Source organism: Trichosurus vulpecula, chromosome 8 (genome assembly GCF_011100635.1).
Source record: "Trichosurus vulpecula isolate mTriVul1 chromosome 8, mTriVul1.pri, whole genome shotgun sequence".
NCBI classification, from domain to species: Eukaryota; Metazoa; Chordata; class Mammalia; order Diprotodontia; family Phalangeridae; genus Trichosurus; species Trichosurus vulpecula.
Window position 1 is genome coordinate 43360665 of NC_050580.1, and position 18647 is coordinate 43379311.

Sequence of the window (18647 nt, forward strand, 5' to 3'; positions counted from 1 at the left end):
GAAGAGAATTTACAGCAGAGGTCATCACAGAGCTATCTAAGAAGAATGAAGCAGGGAAAGGGAATCCAACAGGAAAAACTTTTTCTATCTCCAAATTTAAGTCTTATGTTGGAAGGTCTCCAAAATTGTCCTTACACTTGTTAAAACCAAACTTACATATACATGTATAGTGTAAGATAATGAAGGCGGAGATTCATTACTAGGTCATTAATATGAGGAATACAGAATAAAAATAAGGAAAAATTGCTTTCCATCTCAAAAAAGGCAAACTAGTAGATAATGTACTGCTTAAGTAATATTTCATAAAACATTTCAGATGCATCTAATACTTTTAGAAGACTTAAATTAGATAATAACCATTCAGTCAACTAGAATTTATTTAAGCTCCTATGATGGCCAGGTGCTGTGCTAAGCACTGGGGATACAAAGAAAAGCAAAAAACAATTCCTGTTCTGAAGGATCTCAGAGTCTAAACGGGAGAAAAAACATGCCACCCACCGTGGACTAACAAAATACATACACAATAAACTGGAGATAATCTCAGAGAGAAAGTGTGAAGATTACGAATAACTGGGAAGGACATCTAGCAGAAGGAAAGACTAAAGAAGAAAGATAAGAGGCAGAATTGAGAAGGGAAAGCATTTCAGGAATGGGGGACAGTCCGGAGATAGAGTATCTTGTTTGAGGAACAGCCAGGAGGCTAGTGTCGCTGGATCAAAGAGCACCTGTAGAGAAGTATGGTATTAGAAGCCTGGAAAGGTAAGAAGGGGTTGGATTATGAAGGGCTTTAAAAGCCAAACTGAATATTTTACATTCCTGACTCACATCTCCAACTGCCTTTAGACATGTCAAATTGGATGTTCTGGAGACATCTTGAACTCAATTCATTATCTTTTCTCTCCACCTCAAAACTTCCCTATTATTATCAAGGACATCATCCTCCAAGGCACCTAAGTTCACCATGACTCCTGACTATCTATCAACCCTCCAAATCCAATCTCTTGCCAAGGCCAACTGATTTCACCTTTGCAACATCTCTGAAATATTTTCCCTTCCCCGTGATTCTGCCACAATCTTCGTCGCAGGTGCTCATCTTCTCTTACTGGACTACTGCAACAGCCTGCTTGGGAGAGGTCTCCTTGACACAATTCTCTCCCCACACCAGTCAGTTCTCCATTCAGTCACCAAAGTCATTTTCCTAGGGTGCCAGTCCAACCATCTCATCATCTTACTCAATCTATTCCAGCGGTTCCCCATCACCTCCAGGATCAAATCCTCCGTTTGGAAGTCAAAGCCATTCATAACCTAAGTCTTCCACACCTTTCCAGTCTTCTTACACCCTACTACATACTCTTCGATCCAACGACACTGGCCTCCTGGCTCTTCCCCAAAAAAAATACTGCATCTCTTATCTCCAGGCATATTCTCTGGCTGTACCCCAAGCCTAGAATGTTCTGCCCTCTCATCACCTTCTGGTTTCCCTAAATTTACTTCAAGTCCCAAACAAAATTCTACCGTCTACAGGAAGCCTTTCCCAATCCCTCCTAATCTAGTGCCTTCCCTCTGTTAATTACTGCTTATTTATCCTGTATATAGCTTTTTGCACATATTTCCATGTTGTCTCTTCCAGGAGAATGTGAGGTCCCTGAGAGCAGGAACTTTCTTTTGCCTTTTGCTCTATCTCCTCATTTAGGAGGATGCCTGCCATACAATAGGCACTTAATAAATGCTTACTGAGTGACCAGTGGAGATGACCAGGATCAGGGGGGAGATGGAGGAGGACAGAAGGGTGTGGTGACATAGTCAGGCCTGTGCTTTGGAGGATGGACTGGAATGGGGAGATATTTGAGGGAGGGAGCCTCTGCACACCTGCCCCTCCACCCGGCCCAAGCAGTCTACAGCAATAGCCCAAGTTTGAGATAGTAAAGTTCTATACCAGGGTGGCAGCAATGTCAGAGGAGAAAAGGTGTTATATACAAGAGATGGGAAAAAGATAAAGATGACAAGGACTTAACAGATTGGATGGGGCCTAGGGAGGCAGGACTGAGGAGTCAAGGACAACACCTTGCTGTTAGCCTGGGTGACCGGAAGGATGGTGGTACCCGCAACAATAACAGGAAAGGTGAGAAGGAAAGCAATGGTAAAAGACTTCATCAGGACGCTGATCAATGCAGTGACCAAGCATAGCTTCAGAACACCGATGGGGAAGCACACCTCGCACCTCTGAGCAGGCTACAAGTATCAAATGAGGCCTACATTTTCAAACATGGTGAATGGCTTTCTCTCCTATGCTTACTCATACTTCTTCATTCCAAGAGACAGCACTATTGGAATGGAGGGATAGTCACTGGAAAGTGACAACAGTTTTTTTTAAAAGATCAAGAAAATCATTTTTAAGACAAAACTGAATGGTAAATTTAACAAGCTTGACCAAGAAAAGAGTTGAGAAAACAAACTTCCTTCTCTGCTTGACAGAGGCAACAGATACAGGTGTGTACCACTGCACATCCTTTCAGACGGGATGTTTTTTCCTCTCTTCTTTATTCTCTATTTCAAGAAAGGCTCAAAAGATCAAAGATTTGAAGAGGAACATACTGGAATGAAAGTAATGGAAATAAAACAAAAAGTTAACTTGAAAAGACTTTAGAAATCTTTTTTAAAGACAAAGTAGGATAGGAAATTTCACAAAGCGCTTTACTGAGTGAAACACACTCAAATGCTAAGATAAAAAACTGTGAGATATCAGGAATATCTACCTTAGGCAGCCCGATCTCAGACATCGCATTCAGCCACTGAATCACGTTGTCAGTATGACGAAAGTGAAGGCCAGTTGCCTGAAACAAACAAAACACAGTAAGCATGATGAAGCTACACTGAGACAAATTCCAAATAAATGCTGCTCCTTCCAAAATCTCAGTTAAAAGCACCCCAAGGCCAACTTTGATTTAATTTCAAAGTGCAGCATGAACATCAATTCCCTCTGGTCTATACTCTCATTCACATTTCAAGAAAAACAAACCAGGAAGTCTTAATTCCATCTGGTCACAACACAAGTAGTTGGTTTTCTCATAAACATTTAGTCAGTGAAAGCCTTTTATGTATGCTATTATGTAGCTACAATAGCACATTACACCCTCCCCTAACCTCCACCTCTTAGTAGCCCTCATTTCCTTTTACTACAACTAGTTATTTGGCACTAGGTACTTTTACCTCCTTCTCGCCTCTGCATTTTATGTTCCCAAGGAGATCCTAAACTCTGCCAGACCAGGAACCATTAAAGCAGAGGAGTGAGCAGCACAGGAGAGAAAGGGCTACACTTGGAGCCAATCAGATTAAAGCCTCGAAGTCACCTTGTGTTCAAAGGCCTCAGTTTTCTCATCTGTAAAGCAGGGATACCTACATAATTGTTCATCCTTCATTTTCAAGGCAGAACAATGACATCCGGGTGATGTCTTGACTTTGAAGTGAATTGGATTTAAGTGAGGCAGAGTTGCACAAGGTCTTCAGCCTCACTCTCCTTCCTGAGTCATCACAATCCAGTAGCAGGACAAAAGTCAAGATGACTGGTGATGGCCTGGGATGCAGTGGATGACCTTGGCATCTTCGATGAATGCCCAAGCTCTAAGTGCTCCATAGCACCTGCTTTAGCCACCTTCATGACCTTGTAACAAATTGTTCTCATCCGCCCGTTCCACCAGGGGAAGTCTTCACATGCTTGGGGTAGACATCCCATAACTCACTGATGGGTTGGAGGCCTATCGATTACCCTCAACTTGATTTAGCTCATCTGCCAGACAGTTTTACAGGGGTATGGCCACTGTGCCTACTACAGCTTCTTAGAGCCACAAATGAGAGTTAGGTGAGAGCTAGGAAGAGATGGACACCAAAGGCAGAGGAATAGCCCTGAAAAAGGCCCTCCCACCGGAGATGTTATTCCTCTCTGAACATCCTGTCTCTTAAAGCAGCTATTAAAAGGCTCAAATAAAAGATGCACATTACAAACCTTAAAATACCATAAGAATGGGAGGCAGCATAGCACGGTGGCCTAGAGCACTGGCCTTGAAAGGCAGGAAGAGCACAGTTCTGATTCAACCTTGGACATTTATTAGATGTATGACCCTGGGTAAGTTCATCTCCCTCAATCTCACCTTGCTCACCTGCAAAATTAGGAGGCTGGGCTCAATGGTCTCTAACGGGTACCTTCCAGCTCTAAATCTAGGATCCTAGGATAACATCGGTCAGTCATTTAACACTTACTAAGCACCTACAGTGCTAAGTGCTAGAAGACACAAATAAAGGTAAAAGGCAATCCCTGCCCTCAAGGATCTCACAAACTAATGAGGGAAGAACAACACGTACAAACAAGCTCTATACAGAATAAATCCGATATAATCAACAGAAGGAAGGCACTAGAATCAAGAGGGATCAAGAAAGGCTTCCTAGAGAAGGTGGAATTTTGGCTAGGACTTAAAGGAAGCCAGGGAAGCCCAGAGGCAGGGATGAGGAGGGAGAGCATTTCAGGCACTAGAAACATTGCAAGGAGAAAATGCAAGAGTCCCAAAAAAGGACTGTCTTTTTGCAGAATAGTAAGGAGGCTACTGTCACTGGATTGAACAGTACATGGGATAATGTAAAAAGGCTGAAAGCAGGGTGGAGAGTGACAGGGGAGAATTATGAAGGACTTTCAACACCAAACAGAAGATTTTATATTTGATCCTGGAGGTAACAGGGAGTCACTGGAGTTGACTGAATAGGAAGGTAATATGCTCAGGTGTGCACTTTAGGAGGAAGGACTGGATCGAGGAGAGACTTAAAACAGGAAGACCAAGCAGAAGACTCTCACAAGGGCCTGGGCATGAGGTGATGAGGGCCTGTACCAGGAGGCTGGCAGTGTCAGAAGAGAGAACAGGGCATATTTAAGAGATGCTGCAAAGGTGAAACCAAAAAGCTCTGAAAGCTTTGAACTGATATGGATATGGGGGGTGAGCAAGTGAAAAATCAAGGATGATACCTAGGTTGCAAACTTGGGGCCTGGGAGGATGGTGGTGCTCTCAACAGTAATGAGGAAGTTAACAAGGAGGAGGGAGGAAGGTTTGGGGCAGGGCAGGGGAACTTTCAGCCTCGAGGCCACATGTGGCCCTCTAGGTGCTTGAGTGTGTCTAGGTGCTTTGATTGAATCCAAACTTCACAGAACAAATCCTCTGGGGAACCTGTGGCCTGGAGACCTGTAGCATAAATGTGATGGGAGATCTTCCCCACCCATTCAAGGTGGGCCTAGGTGGGAAAGCTTGATTACATCTTTGTAAGTAGGCCTAAAGCCCTTACTTCGAGCTGATGTGGACATGAAGCCCTCAGGACCCTAAGGGGAGTTGCTAAGAGCAGAGCCAATGGTATGTGCACTGAGTTCTAGTCAATCTTGAATTCAGCCAATCAGAGGCCTGAGTTCTAGCCAATCAGATGCTGACTAGGACTGTATAAAAAGAGAGCCCACACCTGAGAGAATTCAGAAGCAGACATTATGGGAAGGCCAGCATTGAGAAAGACTGCAGAGCGGAGAGTGCAGAACAAGAGAGTTGCAGAGATCAAAAAGCAGAATCGAGAGCTACAGGAATCAGAACTCAGCCCCTGGAGAAGGAACAGGAACTACGGAGCTGCAGAGAGAGCACTGAATGGAGTTAGGATTCCTGAGTGATTGTTTACAGGAAGGCCCTAGCTGGGGGGAAGGTTACAGGATGACTTGGTTCCTTGCTATAATACTATGTTATAATTTCCTTGTTACTACATTGAGATGGGCTTACTGGTTTTGGAATATAACTGCTACTATATCGAAATTGGGGTATTGGTTCTTGGATATGATCCTTTGGAATCTAAACAAATGTTATACTTCCTCTGCCTTCTACATAGAGAGCTTTTCATACTTTGCAATTCCGAAGCATTCGGGCATGCTCATGGTCATCCTCGAGGTCATGAATCTTAGTTTAATGATGTACGACCACATGTGCCCTTCTAGATCCTTGGGTGTGGCCTTTTGACTGAGTCCCAGTTTTATAGAACAAATCCTTTTATTATGGAGATTTGTTCTGTGAAGTTTGGATTCAGTCAAAGGGCCACTCTTGAGCCTCAAGGCCACAGTTTCCCCACCTCTGGTTTGGGGAATAGATAGTATGTTCAGTTTTGTACATACTGAATTTAAGATATCTATGTCCATCAATCTGAAATGTCTTACAGGCAGCTGAAGATGAGAAACAAGGTCAGCAGAGAAGCTGAGTCTAGATAAATAGATTTAAGAATTATCAGCATGGAATCTGAATCTATGGGGGTAAGTGAGATCACTAACTGAGACAGTATAGAGAAAGAAGAGGGCCTAGTTAGCTGGTGTGACCTAGATATAGATCTAGCAGACTAAGCTAGAATGCAGAGAATTAAGAAAAGAGGAAAAGGAAAGGAAATGGGGGCACCTATTATGGCCAGCCTTCTCAAGGACTTTAACCACAAAAGAGAGAAGAAATATGGGATAATGACTGGAGGGATGAATGGATCAATGAGGGTTTTCTGAGGATGGGGAAGATAGGAGCATGATGGCAGGCTGGGAAGCAGCCAGGAGACAGGGAATGAATGAAGATAAAGGGAGATGGCGATGATAAAGGAAGCAATCTGCTACAGATAACTGGAAGGGGATCACTTGTGCAGATAGAGGGGTTGGCCTTGGCAAGGAGAAGGGTCACCTCATGGTTTGAGACAAGGTGATGGAGACAGTGGCAGAAGGCATCTGGGAGATGTCAGATGAGGAGGAGAAAAGAGGAGTCTCTTAGCAAATGGCCTCAACTTTTTCAGTTAAATGTGAAGCAAGGCTCTCAGCTGAGAGGATGGGGGCGTGAGAACCATGGAAGACTTGAGGAGGGATGAAAAGTTTTGGAAGAGCTACTGTGGTGAGTGGGAAAGCGAATTAATTAGGGAGAAGTAAAAGGACTGCGTTAGCAGTAAGGCCCCAGTTAGAGTTATATAATAAATTTTCAGTGGACCCAGTCAGCATAGTTTCATGATTTGATCCATTTCTATTCAGAAGCATGTGTGTAGGCGCAAAAGAAACAGATGACAGAGGTGATCCAAGGCTGAGGCTTGGCAAGGTGTGATGAGTAATACTGATGAGGGAATAAGAGACTCAAGAGAAGAAGATGATAGAGGGCAGTGGGGTCAAATGCAAATAAAAACGGGGGCCGCTACATTCCACAGAAGGATCTCTGCAGGTCACAGATTGACTTAGCTTTGAAATGTAATATTATCTTTGTTTTATTTTGTCAGATATTTCCCAACTACATTTTCATCTGGTTTGGTCTGCACTCGGGAGTATGGTGGGCCATGTGTTTGGTGTCTCTGGTACAGAGCGCAGCGTCAGCAATTCTTCTTTAGCAGAATCTTGCATCTCAGACTTAGAACTACAAAGGTCATCTGGGCCAATTCCCCCATTTCACAGATGAGGAAAAGGAGGCCCCAAGAGGGGAAGTGATCAGCCCAAGGTCATACTTCTCATTTTTGGCAGAGTTCCCATTTGAATCTAGGTTCTTACTGAAGAACTTACTGAAGAGTTCTTGCTCTTGCCTTCTGCTGCCTGCCTCAAGCACTTCTCCCATCTTCCTGAAGAACCCAGCACAGGGTTCTGCATCAGGAAGGGCTTCTGGACCTATTGAATCCCCCTTTGAGTGCCCTCCTGGACTGAGTTTTCTTTGGGCTCTAGGGGTAACTCTATGGATCTATGCTCCTCACAATAAGGCTCACAAGCCTCTACCAGTGTTCTTCCCATTAATAATCTGCCAGGAGACACCATTAGCTCCTGGCAAAGGCATTTACATAGATAGCAAGCTACTTCTTTCCTCAAGTGACTGTGTCACTCATTATCTATGACTGACAGAGTACCATAATCCTATCTCTGCCATATCTCAGGGTTGAGGAGCCCAGTGCCTCTGCAATCTGGAAAATCTGCGTAAAATTTTTTAGCCCTCCTTTCATACCAGAGAAGATGTCTGAATTTTTTCTTTTTTCTTTTATGGGGTGTTTACAGTACCTTATTGTAAAATCTGGGTTGATATTATACAATACTATACATATGTTTCACACATTTCTGAGTTTCTAGACTTTTTCTGTGTCATCTGCTGGCTTTCACATGTTGTCTGTGGCTTCCATAAAATTCCCCCAAAATTCCCATTTAATTTCTTATGCCGACCCACGATACATCAATGTGAAAGGGATAACTGTATGTGTCTCTGCTACCTCAACTCGAATTCTTTCACTAAATGACTCTCCAACTGTTCAATGGAGTGTCTTCCTCTAAGCACATTGCTGATACACAGAACTGGTTAGAAAGCCTAACCTCTTCCATGAACTACTACCCAGCCTGGACTACTCTTCTGAAATTGCAACTCCGTCCCTAAAGCTTAGCTATTTTAAGTTCTGCTACTCCAGCAAGATTACTCTCTTTAATTCCTTCAAAGGGAAGTGTTCGTACATCTTCGAGTATCAGGATATAGATACTTCTTTAGTTAGTTTAACAACTTAATAGCATGTGATTACATGGTAACACTTCCCCACCCCCCCAATCCCCAGGAGGTCACTGATCAAAAATTAAATCCCTTACAATATCCACATTTCTCAATCCAAAATACTATCAGCCACTCTAGTTGACTTTATCAAGTCTACAGACATTTTTAAGCCTTGGAAATAAGGAATTCACACCTTGTATCTGGTCTGCTCCCGATCATAAATCTTCTTCAGGGACACCACTTTGGGAGAGAAGAAGTTTCCAAGTTTGGCAAGGTAAACCCCATTCCTTAGACCCTCCTCCAGCTCTGTAGTAGGAGGCAGCTCTTCATTGAGACAAGCCTCCATCCACCTGCACAAAAAAAAGGACATAAAATAAAAGATGAACTTTTGAGTTGTTTTTAAGATTTTAAGGATCATTTCCTTACTTTATGGGAAAGGTTAGGATTAGTCCAAGCAATAATTCAAGACACGGTACAAATATCCTTTTCTCCTAATCCACAGAAAGTTGTCAGGAACAGAAGATTCTGGTGGAAAAAATCCTTAGGCACCTCCCTATTCATGATATCACAACCAATTCCCACCCCCTCGCCTTAACTGATGCCAAGACAGGCTAACTGACTTGAGCACCGCCACACAATGCCAGATAAGATTTGAACTCAGATCCTCTCACTTCAAATCTTTCTACTTCACTCCAGTGCTTTTTTCTCCCTGCCGTACTCCACCAAAATGGTAGGAAATGCTACCCACTGACAATTCGGATATTTCCCTAACCAGACATATGCTGCCACATGGACATGAAGGTCTTCTGCCACCTGCCCTCTGAGATGTTCTTTGAGCCTTCTGAGGATACAATCACAGTAACTCAAGTGAGTGGGGGGGGGGGGTTACTACCCCAGCTCCTCAGAAGATTAAAGATGTTGCTGAGGTCATCCTCCATTTCCTAAAATACAGTGTTATCTGAACTTGGGTTTTAAAGTTACTTTCTTTTTCTCTTATTGGCTAAAAGAATAAAAGAAAATTAACTATTATAGCTGAAATGCCTAAGGCAGTATTTAGGAACAGTGAATAATTTAGTCCTCAGGGTACTTCAATATATCAAAAATCTATTACTTCATTACAGTAGGTACTTTCTCCATTGAGAATGCCACTTCTCTCCACCTTAGTAGAGGGCCTGCAAGATATGCCATGGGGGAAAAAAAGTCATCACATGATAGGTAAAAGTCTAGTTATCAGCAGTTCCAAACCAGCAAAGATGGCCCTCACATTACAGCCATATAGTTCATCACCTAACACATACTTAAAACTATTGCAGCTTGAGAGGCCTTGTCAAAATTTTAGAAAACCAAAGATCACCCCAACACCACAATGGGACATCAAAGAATTCTTAAGATTTTTTTCTTTTACAAAACTTCCAAAGTGTCTCCCATGAAGGCCAAACTAATATTTACTCACTATGATACAGATAAATAATATAATCAAAATACAAGAAAATAACATTTAAGTAGACACCGTGTAAAGAAATTTTCACAAAGCTGTCCCCACAATCTCACTCCCTTCTACAAATGAAAAAATCCCAACAGACTAACAGACTGAGGTTTGGGCAAGAACAAATTCATAGTTTGGACAGGAAGTAGCAGGTTATCTGTTGCTTGCACCTTGGTACAGTCTTGAAAGAGATGGATAGAGTAGAAGACTATCCCAGGGACAGAATGGAAGGCAGAGAAGGAAGAAGAAACTGCTTATAGCAAATGCATGTCACAGCACTCAACAATTCTCAGTTGTGGACCATCAGCAAAGAGAAGATGAAGCAACTCTGCCAGCTCCCACTTCCTGGCCCAATCTTCTCAACAGCAACCTGGCAACCAAGTGATTGAAGTATACAGTGAAATATGAGAGTTTAACTGAGAACAAATAAAAGGAAATATTACCTCACAAATCAAATAACTTGTAGTACTTACTCATTGTCTCAAAAAGTAGCACTGACAAAACATAACATACATTTTCAGACACAACCAATGTATGCATTTGTTTTCCTAAAAGGGAAGGTGTTGCTGGAGGGGTAATGAGTGGAGAAGAGTGTTAGTGATGTGGGGAAAAAAAGCAGAAAAGTGCATCAATGAAAAAATTTTAGATACACAGAAAAGAACAGAAAAAATATCAGAAGGAGACTCAAGAGAAATAGGGCAGTGTTGTTCTTATGTTAAATTTAATATATACTTCATAAAAACAAACTGTAACACAGCTTCAGTTTCATGTACAGTCTTCTTTTTCTGTCTTTTGCATATGGAAGTGATGATGAAATCAATGATACTAATCATAATAGTTAACATTTATATAGCGCTTACTGTGTGGCCGGCATCGTGCTAAGCACTGCCCAATCATCATCTCATTTGATTCTCGCAACAACCCTGGGAGGTAGCTGCTATCATGATCTCCATTTTACAGATGAGGAAACTGAGGCAAACGAAGATCAAGCGACTTGCCAAGGGTCACACTGCTAGGAAGCATCTGAGACCTGATTGAACTCAGATCTTCCTAACTCCAGGCCCAGGGCTTTATCCACAGCACCAACTAGCAGCCCTAAGGCATGATTATGTTTGTCAATGTCTTTTAAGCTCATAAAAATAATAATAATTTAAATTTTAAAAAACAAAGTTGTATTGGCCAAGAGCATAAATTTATGAATGGTGGATCCATAAAAGACTTTAGGGATGTTTAAGGAAACAGCCTCAAGCTGAAGGTGACCTGGAGAAGTGTTCCCAGGCACCTCTATCAGAGACAGCAGTCTGAGTCTGGTCAGCGCTGGGTCACAGTCTCAGAACAGGAAGGGGTCTCAAGGCTTGTTAGCCTCTCCATATCACCTGACGCTGTTGAGTATCTCCTTCTGGAAACATTCTCCTCTCCAGGTTTCCTTGATACTGTTCTCACTTTGATTTCCTTCTTCTTGTCTGAATGCTCCTTGGCACTCAGTGCTTCCTCCACTTCATAACCACTACCTGTGTATATCCCCCCATGTTCTGACCTGCTCCCTCTTCTCTTTCTTCTCCACACTATGTTGGGGGAAACTGCTGCCTTTAAGATACAAGAAAGGGAAATTCCAAAATTCACTGGGCCTGGAAAATCCATGAAAGGCAAGATGACCCTAACAAGTGTGGGGGGACTGGGGGAGCATCATAAGCAAGGGCAGCTGCAGTCAGACCACGTAGCAGGATGAGCAAGAGCACTGGTTCTTTATACTACAATTTTGAGTTTCTTTATAAACAACTAACTATATTAAGTGTAAGTAAGTTGTCTTCTCTGGACTAGGTTTATTTATAGTAATCCCCTAGAAGTATAGCTCCCGAGGAAGGTGCTAAGCATTTCTGTTTAAAAAAAAAAGTTCTGAGTTCAATTTGATCTGGTCATAAAAGCCAAAAATACCCTTTTTGATGCTACTTGGTGGTACAGGTTGGATTGGCTCAAAACCTTTCTTCTGCAATGTGTGCCTAAATGTGTGGTACAGCGGTGTGCTCATGTACTACTTTGGCAATGATGTGCATCAATGAATTTTTCACTGAAAAGTTGAGCCAAAGTCCTTCATGTTTGTATTCTCAACCTAAGCTTCACTTCTAAACAACCTATAAAATTCTGTAAATAATGCTATAGTTCCGGATAAGTCTGAAACTCATGCCATTTCTCTCAATAAGACTGGTCTATATACTAAGGTCTCTACTTCTCAAAACTCTGAATAAAAAACCTTGCAAACTAAAGAAAAGAAAAAAAAAGAGGCTGATTCAGGAATAGAGACCTAGGTTTTAAAACTAGCTCTATAAAAAACAAGATGAAACTCTGGAGCAGGTGATTTTTCCCTCCCTTGGCCCCAATTCATTCATCTATAATCATAAAGGAGCTAGATTGGAAGATCACTAACATTCCTTCCTGCTCTAACATCCTATTATTCTAGGCCAGGGGTGGGGAAGCTGCAGCCTCGAGGCCACATGTGGCCTTCTATGTCCTTGGGTGCGACCTTTTGACTGAGTCCAAGTTTTACAGAACAAATCCTTTTATTAAGGGGATTTGTTCTATGAAGTTTGGATTAGTCAAAGGGCTGCACTTGAGGACCTAGAGGGCCACATGTGGCCTCGAGAACAATATAACAATGTTAAAGAGTTCAGAGGCAGACAAGCTAAGTGAAGTCTTTTTTCTTCCCTTAACCAAAAGTCTCCACTTCCTCATGCACTTCTCAAACTCTTCCAATCTGGCTTCCAACTCCACCTCTCAAATGAAACTGCCCTCTCCAAAATCCTCATTCCAACTGCCAAATCCCATGACTTTTTCTCAGTCTTCATTACTGTACTGAACATCAATGATCAACACTCCTCCCACACTATTCTCCTCTGGATCTCCTCTGGATCTTCCTCCTGCCTGGTCTCTTCGTCTCTGAGCCCCTCCTTAGACTCCTGTGCAGGATCATCATCTGTGGTCTATCCAGAAGCATCTCCCAAAGCTCTGTCCTGGGCCCCTTCTCTTTTCCCTTTATACTATCGTCCTGGGTAATCTTATCAGTTCATAGTTAGTCATCCTCTAGATCCAAAAGATAACCAGACCAATATGTACATCCAGCCCTAACTGCTCTCCTGAGTACCCATCCCGTATCTTCAGCTCCCTTTAAGCTATCTCAAACTGGATGTCCCATAGGCATTTCAAACTTAACATATAAACAGAATTCATCCTGTTTCCTCTCAACACTCCTTTCACCTCCCACCTCCCCTATTACTATCCAGAGTACCAGCAGCCTCCTAACCTCCCAGTCTCACAATCTCAATGTCCAACCTTGTCATTTCTACCTTCACAGCACCTCTCGTGTGCCTAAGTGTAGGCAGCTGGGTGACACAATGGAGAGAGCTCTGGGCCTGGAGTCCAGAAGACCTGAGCTGAAATCTATATTCAGTCACTTACTTACTCGCTGTGTGACCCTGGGCAAGTCATTTCACCTCTCTGCCTCAGTTTCCTCAACTGTAAAATGGGGACCAGAATACTGCCTACCTCACAGGGTTCCTGTCGGGATCAAATTAGGTATTTGTGAAGTGTTTAGTACACAACTGACACATAGTACGCATGCTTAATAAATGTTTATTTCCTTGCCTTCCCCTCTCATATACATCCCCATCACCAGGCCCTCATCACCTCTAGTCTGGACTACTGCAGTAGCCTCCTAATTTGTCTCAAATCTCTCCCCACTCCAATTCACCCTCCAAAGCTGCCACAGCCACATTCCTAAAGTGCAAGTCTGACCGTGTCATGGCCCCCGTTCACCTCTAGGATCAAACATTCAGTCCGGTTTGACACTCAAAGCTTTGCTTCCAGTCTCCATGCCTTTGCACTGCTCAAAATGCACACCAGCCTCATGGCCATCTCTTGGGATCCCTGCCTCAATTCAACATTTAGCACAAGAGCAACCTTCTTCATGATGCCTTCCCTGATCTTCCCAGCTGCTCATGTGCTTCCTCTCAAAACTCCCTTCTATTTATTTACAGAAATATATTCTGCACTTATTTGTATAGTTACATGCTGCTTTCAATGCTCCTTTAGGACAGGTATTTCTTAGCACAGTGTCTGACACTTGCTGATTAATTGATTCCAAGTTACTAGTCCTGGTTAGTCCCTGAAGACACAAAAATAAAATGAAAATAGTTGCTGGCTTCAAGGGGCTCATATTTTATTTAACACTAAACAGAAACTGTAACCTTTAATGCTTGAGTTCTTTGAACCTTGATCTATCATAAAAATTACCTGCATATGGGTTTCTTCTTCCAAAACGAAAAAAGGATTTAAATCTGCTTTTATCTGCCCAGGTGGCCACTGGGTGGTTCACAGCTAATATTTCTTCTCCTGCATCTCCAGATAGAAATCCTTGTCAAAGCACTGACATTCAATCAAATGGCTTAGGTAATATTTTCCTTCTTTGTTCAACTGATTAAAGGCAAATTTAAAAAAAAAAAGTAAATGCTTTGCTCCACCCATTCTAACCCTCTGCAAGAAAAAGAAATGACTGAAGTGAAGACAGAAAACAAGCCAAGCCCAGAAGCAGAAGCTCCAAAATGAAGGATTGGAATGTGAATTGGGGGCTAAGGAGAAGAAACCAGTGTAACAAGTTCTGAAGAACATGTGATGCAAGTGGTTCCCCAGCTTCATGCAATCCAGAAAGGGAACATACCAATGCCGGAAATGCCCATTCCAAACCACTAAGATTCAGTTCCTCCTGCAACAATTCTGCTGCTGCCTTAACTCTTGTCTACGGTGAATAATGGAACATCTTAAGAGTCCGTCTCTTAGACTGCAGCTGTACCGGTTCAATCATTTCTGAGACCTTTAAGTTTCTGGTTTGGCCCAATTTTCTATACTATATGGTCTGAGTAGTTCGTTAGTATTTGTTTAAAAAGAAGCAATTAACTATGTTTAAATATAACCAACATAAGTTGTAGTCCTGAAGAAGAGGAACACCAAAGAAGCAGGAAAAAATTCATCGTCCTTCCTCCCTAAGGGATTGACCCGAATACAAACGCACTCCTGTATAAGCTGATTTGGATGGGATTCATCAGTCCGTTTGAACTGAACCTGATTAAGCATAACCAAGTTCCAAAAAGGGTGATTATGGTACCATAAAGATCTATAATTTCAACCAGGATTTTCTAGATCCTCAAATTTAAGAGCTTGGGACAGGAAGTGATAGCTTCAAATACATAACATTCATAACTGAATCCATATTATATTTGCCTGTGGCTAAAAGCATATTGCAAGGCATACAATAAACTTTTAACCATAAAAGAAAAACTCCCCCAAATAGTATTGGACTTAGGTCTATCAATCCTTCCTTCCTGAGCTCTCCACAGCTATAACCTGCTAAATAGCTAGCAATGACTAGTTTTTACTAGATTTGGGGGGGGGGGGTACATTTATTGAGGGGGAGGGGACAGAAACTGTGAACCACGAGGGTGCGGTAACAGGTGAACTTCCCAAGCTGGGAAAATGGCCATATAATTCATTCTGCAAGGAGCAGCCCATATACCAGTATTGGTCAAAACTCAAATTTTTATAGACAATTACAAGTCAAAGTCCTCAGTCAGACTTAAGCCCAAGCCACAGATAGGGTGGTAGAATGTAAAAGAAATTGGATTTGTAGTAGAAGGGCCACAGCTGAAATCCTGGTTCTGCTACTTACTACTTATCTAACTTTGGTTAAATCACAATTTCTCTAAGTCTCAGTTTCCTCATATGTGAAATGATCTCTAAATTCCCTTCTAGTTCTACATCTATGATGTTGTGTATAATAAATGTTTCCCATTTCTCTAATACTATTATTTAATAATAATAATAATGATAACTAGCTGTTCTATAGTGCTTTAAGGTTTGCAAAGAACTTTACAAATATCTCATTTGATCCTCACAACCACCCTGGGAGGTAGGTGCTATTATCCTCATTCTACAGATAAGGAAACTGAGGCAGGCAGACGTGAAGTGACTTCACCCAGGGTCTGAGGCCAAATCTGAAACCAGGTCTCCCTGACTCCAGGGGCAGCGCTGGAGCCATTGTGCCACCTAGCATTGCTGACTTACTCTGTACCCAAAATATTGATTCTTAGCAGCTTCCCAAACTGAAAAAAAAAAAGAAGCCAATATTATTCATTCACTTCAACAAACATTTAATGACTGCTTTCTATGTACAAAAGGCCAGGCTAAGGCAGAGGGACAAAGACAATTCCAGTTCCAGTCCTCAAGGAGTTTATAATCCAGCACAGATTTCTGTTGTTTGATTGGTTGGTGGGGGGAGGATGGGAAAGGACAGAAGAAAGGGGGAAGGAAGGATTGTCTTTCTTTGTATACCCAGCACTTAGCAAAGTTCCTGGCACACAGTAAAAGTTTAATAAATGTTTAATAAATGCCTGTTGACTGACAACTGATTGGCAGTACTATCAAAATCTCAGTTCAGATCTCCTTAACTGCTCTGTAAGATGTTACTTTGATATCCCAAAAATCTTATCGAGAAGATTTTTAACAAGTGATTTCCCAGAAACTGACCCCCTTTTTGAAAGATAAAATTTCTTGACACCTCTCCACTCCTTTTTTTTTATCATTGTAATATTTCTCCTACCTCTTTCAAAGGATAAAAATCTATTTTCATCAGGCCAAATCCTCTGCCCCCAGCCTACAATAAATGTTGCCACTTAATTAGCAAGCCCTTCCAAGGGTAAATATACTGTAAACTTTTTAAATGTGTTTGCGCGCGCGCGCACACACACACACAGAGTAATTAATCCACACTTGGGTCAAATACACTGAACAACTTTCCTATCTCATCTTGAGTCAATAGCCTACATCATTCTCACTTATATACTGAATCTCATTCCCTCAAGATTAAAAAAGTCCCTGCTTTCTCCCTACCCTCAAAAAGGGTCCTTCCTACTTCCCTATACTGCATTTTTGTCTCTCAATTTAATACGCTGTATGTTTATAAGGGTTTATCTGGTTTAAAGCAGGGAGGAATCTTCCTAGACAGGAAGATTCAATATAACCAAATAATTTACACCCCCTCCCCAAAAAAATGTCATGACCTTAAAAAAATAACTGGGCCCCACTTATAGAGAGATCGAACACTTCTTACAACCTCAAAGATTAGCAACATGATCAAAAACTAGGAAGTATATGCACCCCTGTGCACGGACAGGTAGACACATACACACAGTTAGATCAGCCATAAATTCACGATTCTGAAACCTAGGTAAGACCAGAGACATCTGAGGCCCATACCTAGACAACTGCACACAAAGGCAGCAAGATCAGAAGAAGCCCTGGAAATGGAGCAGCAAGAAGGGATGGCAGAGGAAGACAGAAGTATAAAAAGCATCCTAAAGAGTATCAGCGCAAAGCATTTAGGAACATTTCTGTAGAAGACAAAGACTGCTGCATATCTCCTCTCCTACTGGAGAGGAGGACTGGTAAGGCAACCCGTCCTTGCCCTCCTGTCAGAAAGGCTGACCGGTTCAGAGTCAGAGAAGCTGCATTTGAACCTGAACCTGTCCTTTACTGCCTCTGATTTGGGGCAAATTCTTTCACATCCGGGGCTTTTATTTTCTCAACTGTAAAATGAGAGGATTGGACTAGATGATTTCTAAGGTCCCTTCCAGATGGAAATCTATGATGTGTATTAGCAGGGACTGCTGCAAACACTCTCCTCAGGGCTGGTTCCTGGTGAACACAGGATTGTATGCAGACCGATACTGGAAAGTGACAGTAACAGGAAGAAGGAAAGCATCAACAACACGGTTTTAGAGTACTGGGAGAACCTCCTCAAGGGCCTCCTTTTCTCCTTGGACACTGCCCCCACCCTGGTGCAGGTGCCTCTTTCCTCCCACCTGAACTACTACAATAACCTGCTGGGGGGCCTGCCTGCCTCCTGCCCCTTCCCACTGGAGGCCATCCTCCATTCAGCTGTCCAATGGATCTTCCTAATGTTAGCACACTTCTTACCACTATACTCACTTGCCTATTCATCGGCACTGGTTCCCTAACCCCTCCAGGATCATATGGAAATTGCTCTTTTTGGTATTCAAAGTCCCTCACAAACTGGTCCCTCCCCTCCCTTTCCCATGTTCTTACACATTACTCCCACCAGGGCTCTGTTTCGAGGAGAGCGGCATCCCTGCCGTTCCTCAAACAAGAAGCTCAGTTTTGCTTCAGCCATTTTTACTGCTATCTCCTCTTCCTGGAATTCTCTTCTTCATGCCTATCTCCTGACTTCCCTGACCTCCTTCAAGTCCCAGATAAAACCCCATTTTATTTTACAAAAAGCCTTTCCTGATCTCCCTTAATGCTGATGACCAACTCATATTCTGATAGCACCTTTCGGTGCAAGTATAGATTTCACAAAATCAAAGAGGAAAGCGTTACTAGACTGAAAACAAACTAGAAACCAGACTCCTTAGAAAACAGCACTCACCTCCCCAGATCCAAAGAGCTCCTCAGCCATTTCCCTCCCCTGCTATCCCCAGTGCATATTCTCTCCCACAGCTCTTTCCCAAAGACATCCACTGGCTCCTCGGAATGTCGGGCAGCAACCAGCAAGCACTGCT

The 18647-nt window shown here is 42.4% G+C and overlaps 1 protein-coding gene across 1 annotated transcript in view; it reads right to left on the reverse strand.

Moving 5' to 3' along the window:
• IQGAP1 (IQ motif containing GTPase activating protein 1) overlaps positions 1–18647 on the reverse strand; it is a 125027-nt gene that overhangs the window by 82141 nt on the left and 24239 nt on the right. The window contains exons 3-4 of the mRNA XM_036734398.1: positions 8731–8887; positions 2757–2834 (exon numbers count right to left, since the gene is read on the reverse strand). Of these exons, the coding sequence (XP_036590293.1) occupies positions 2757–2834; positions 8731–8887 (235 nt within the window). The remainder of the gene's footprint in view (positions 1–2756; positions 2835–8730; positions 8888–18647) is intronic.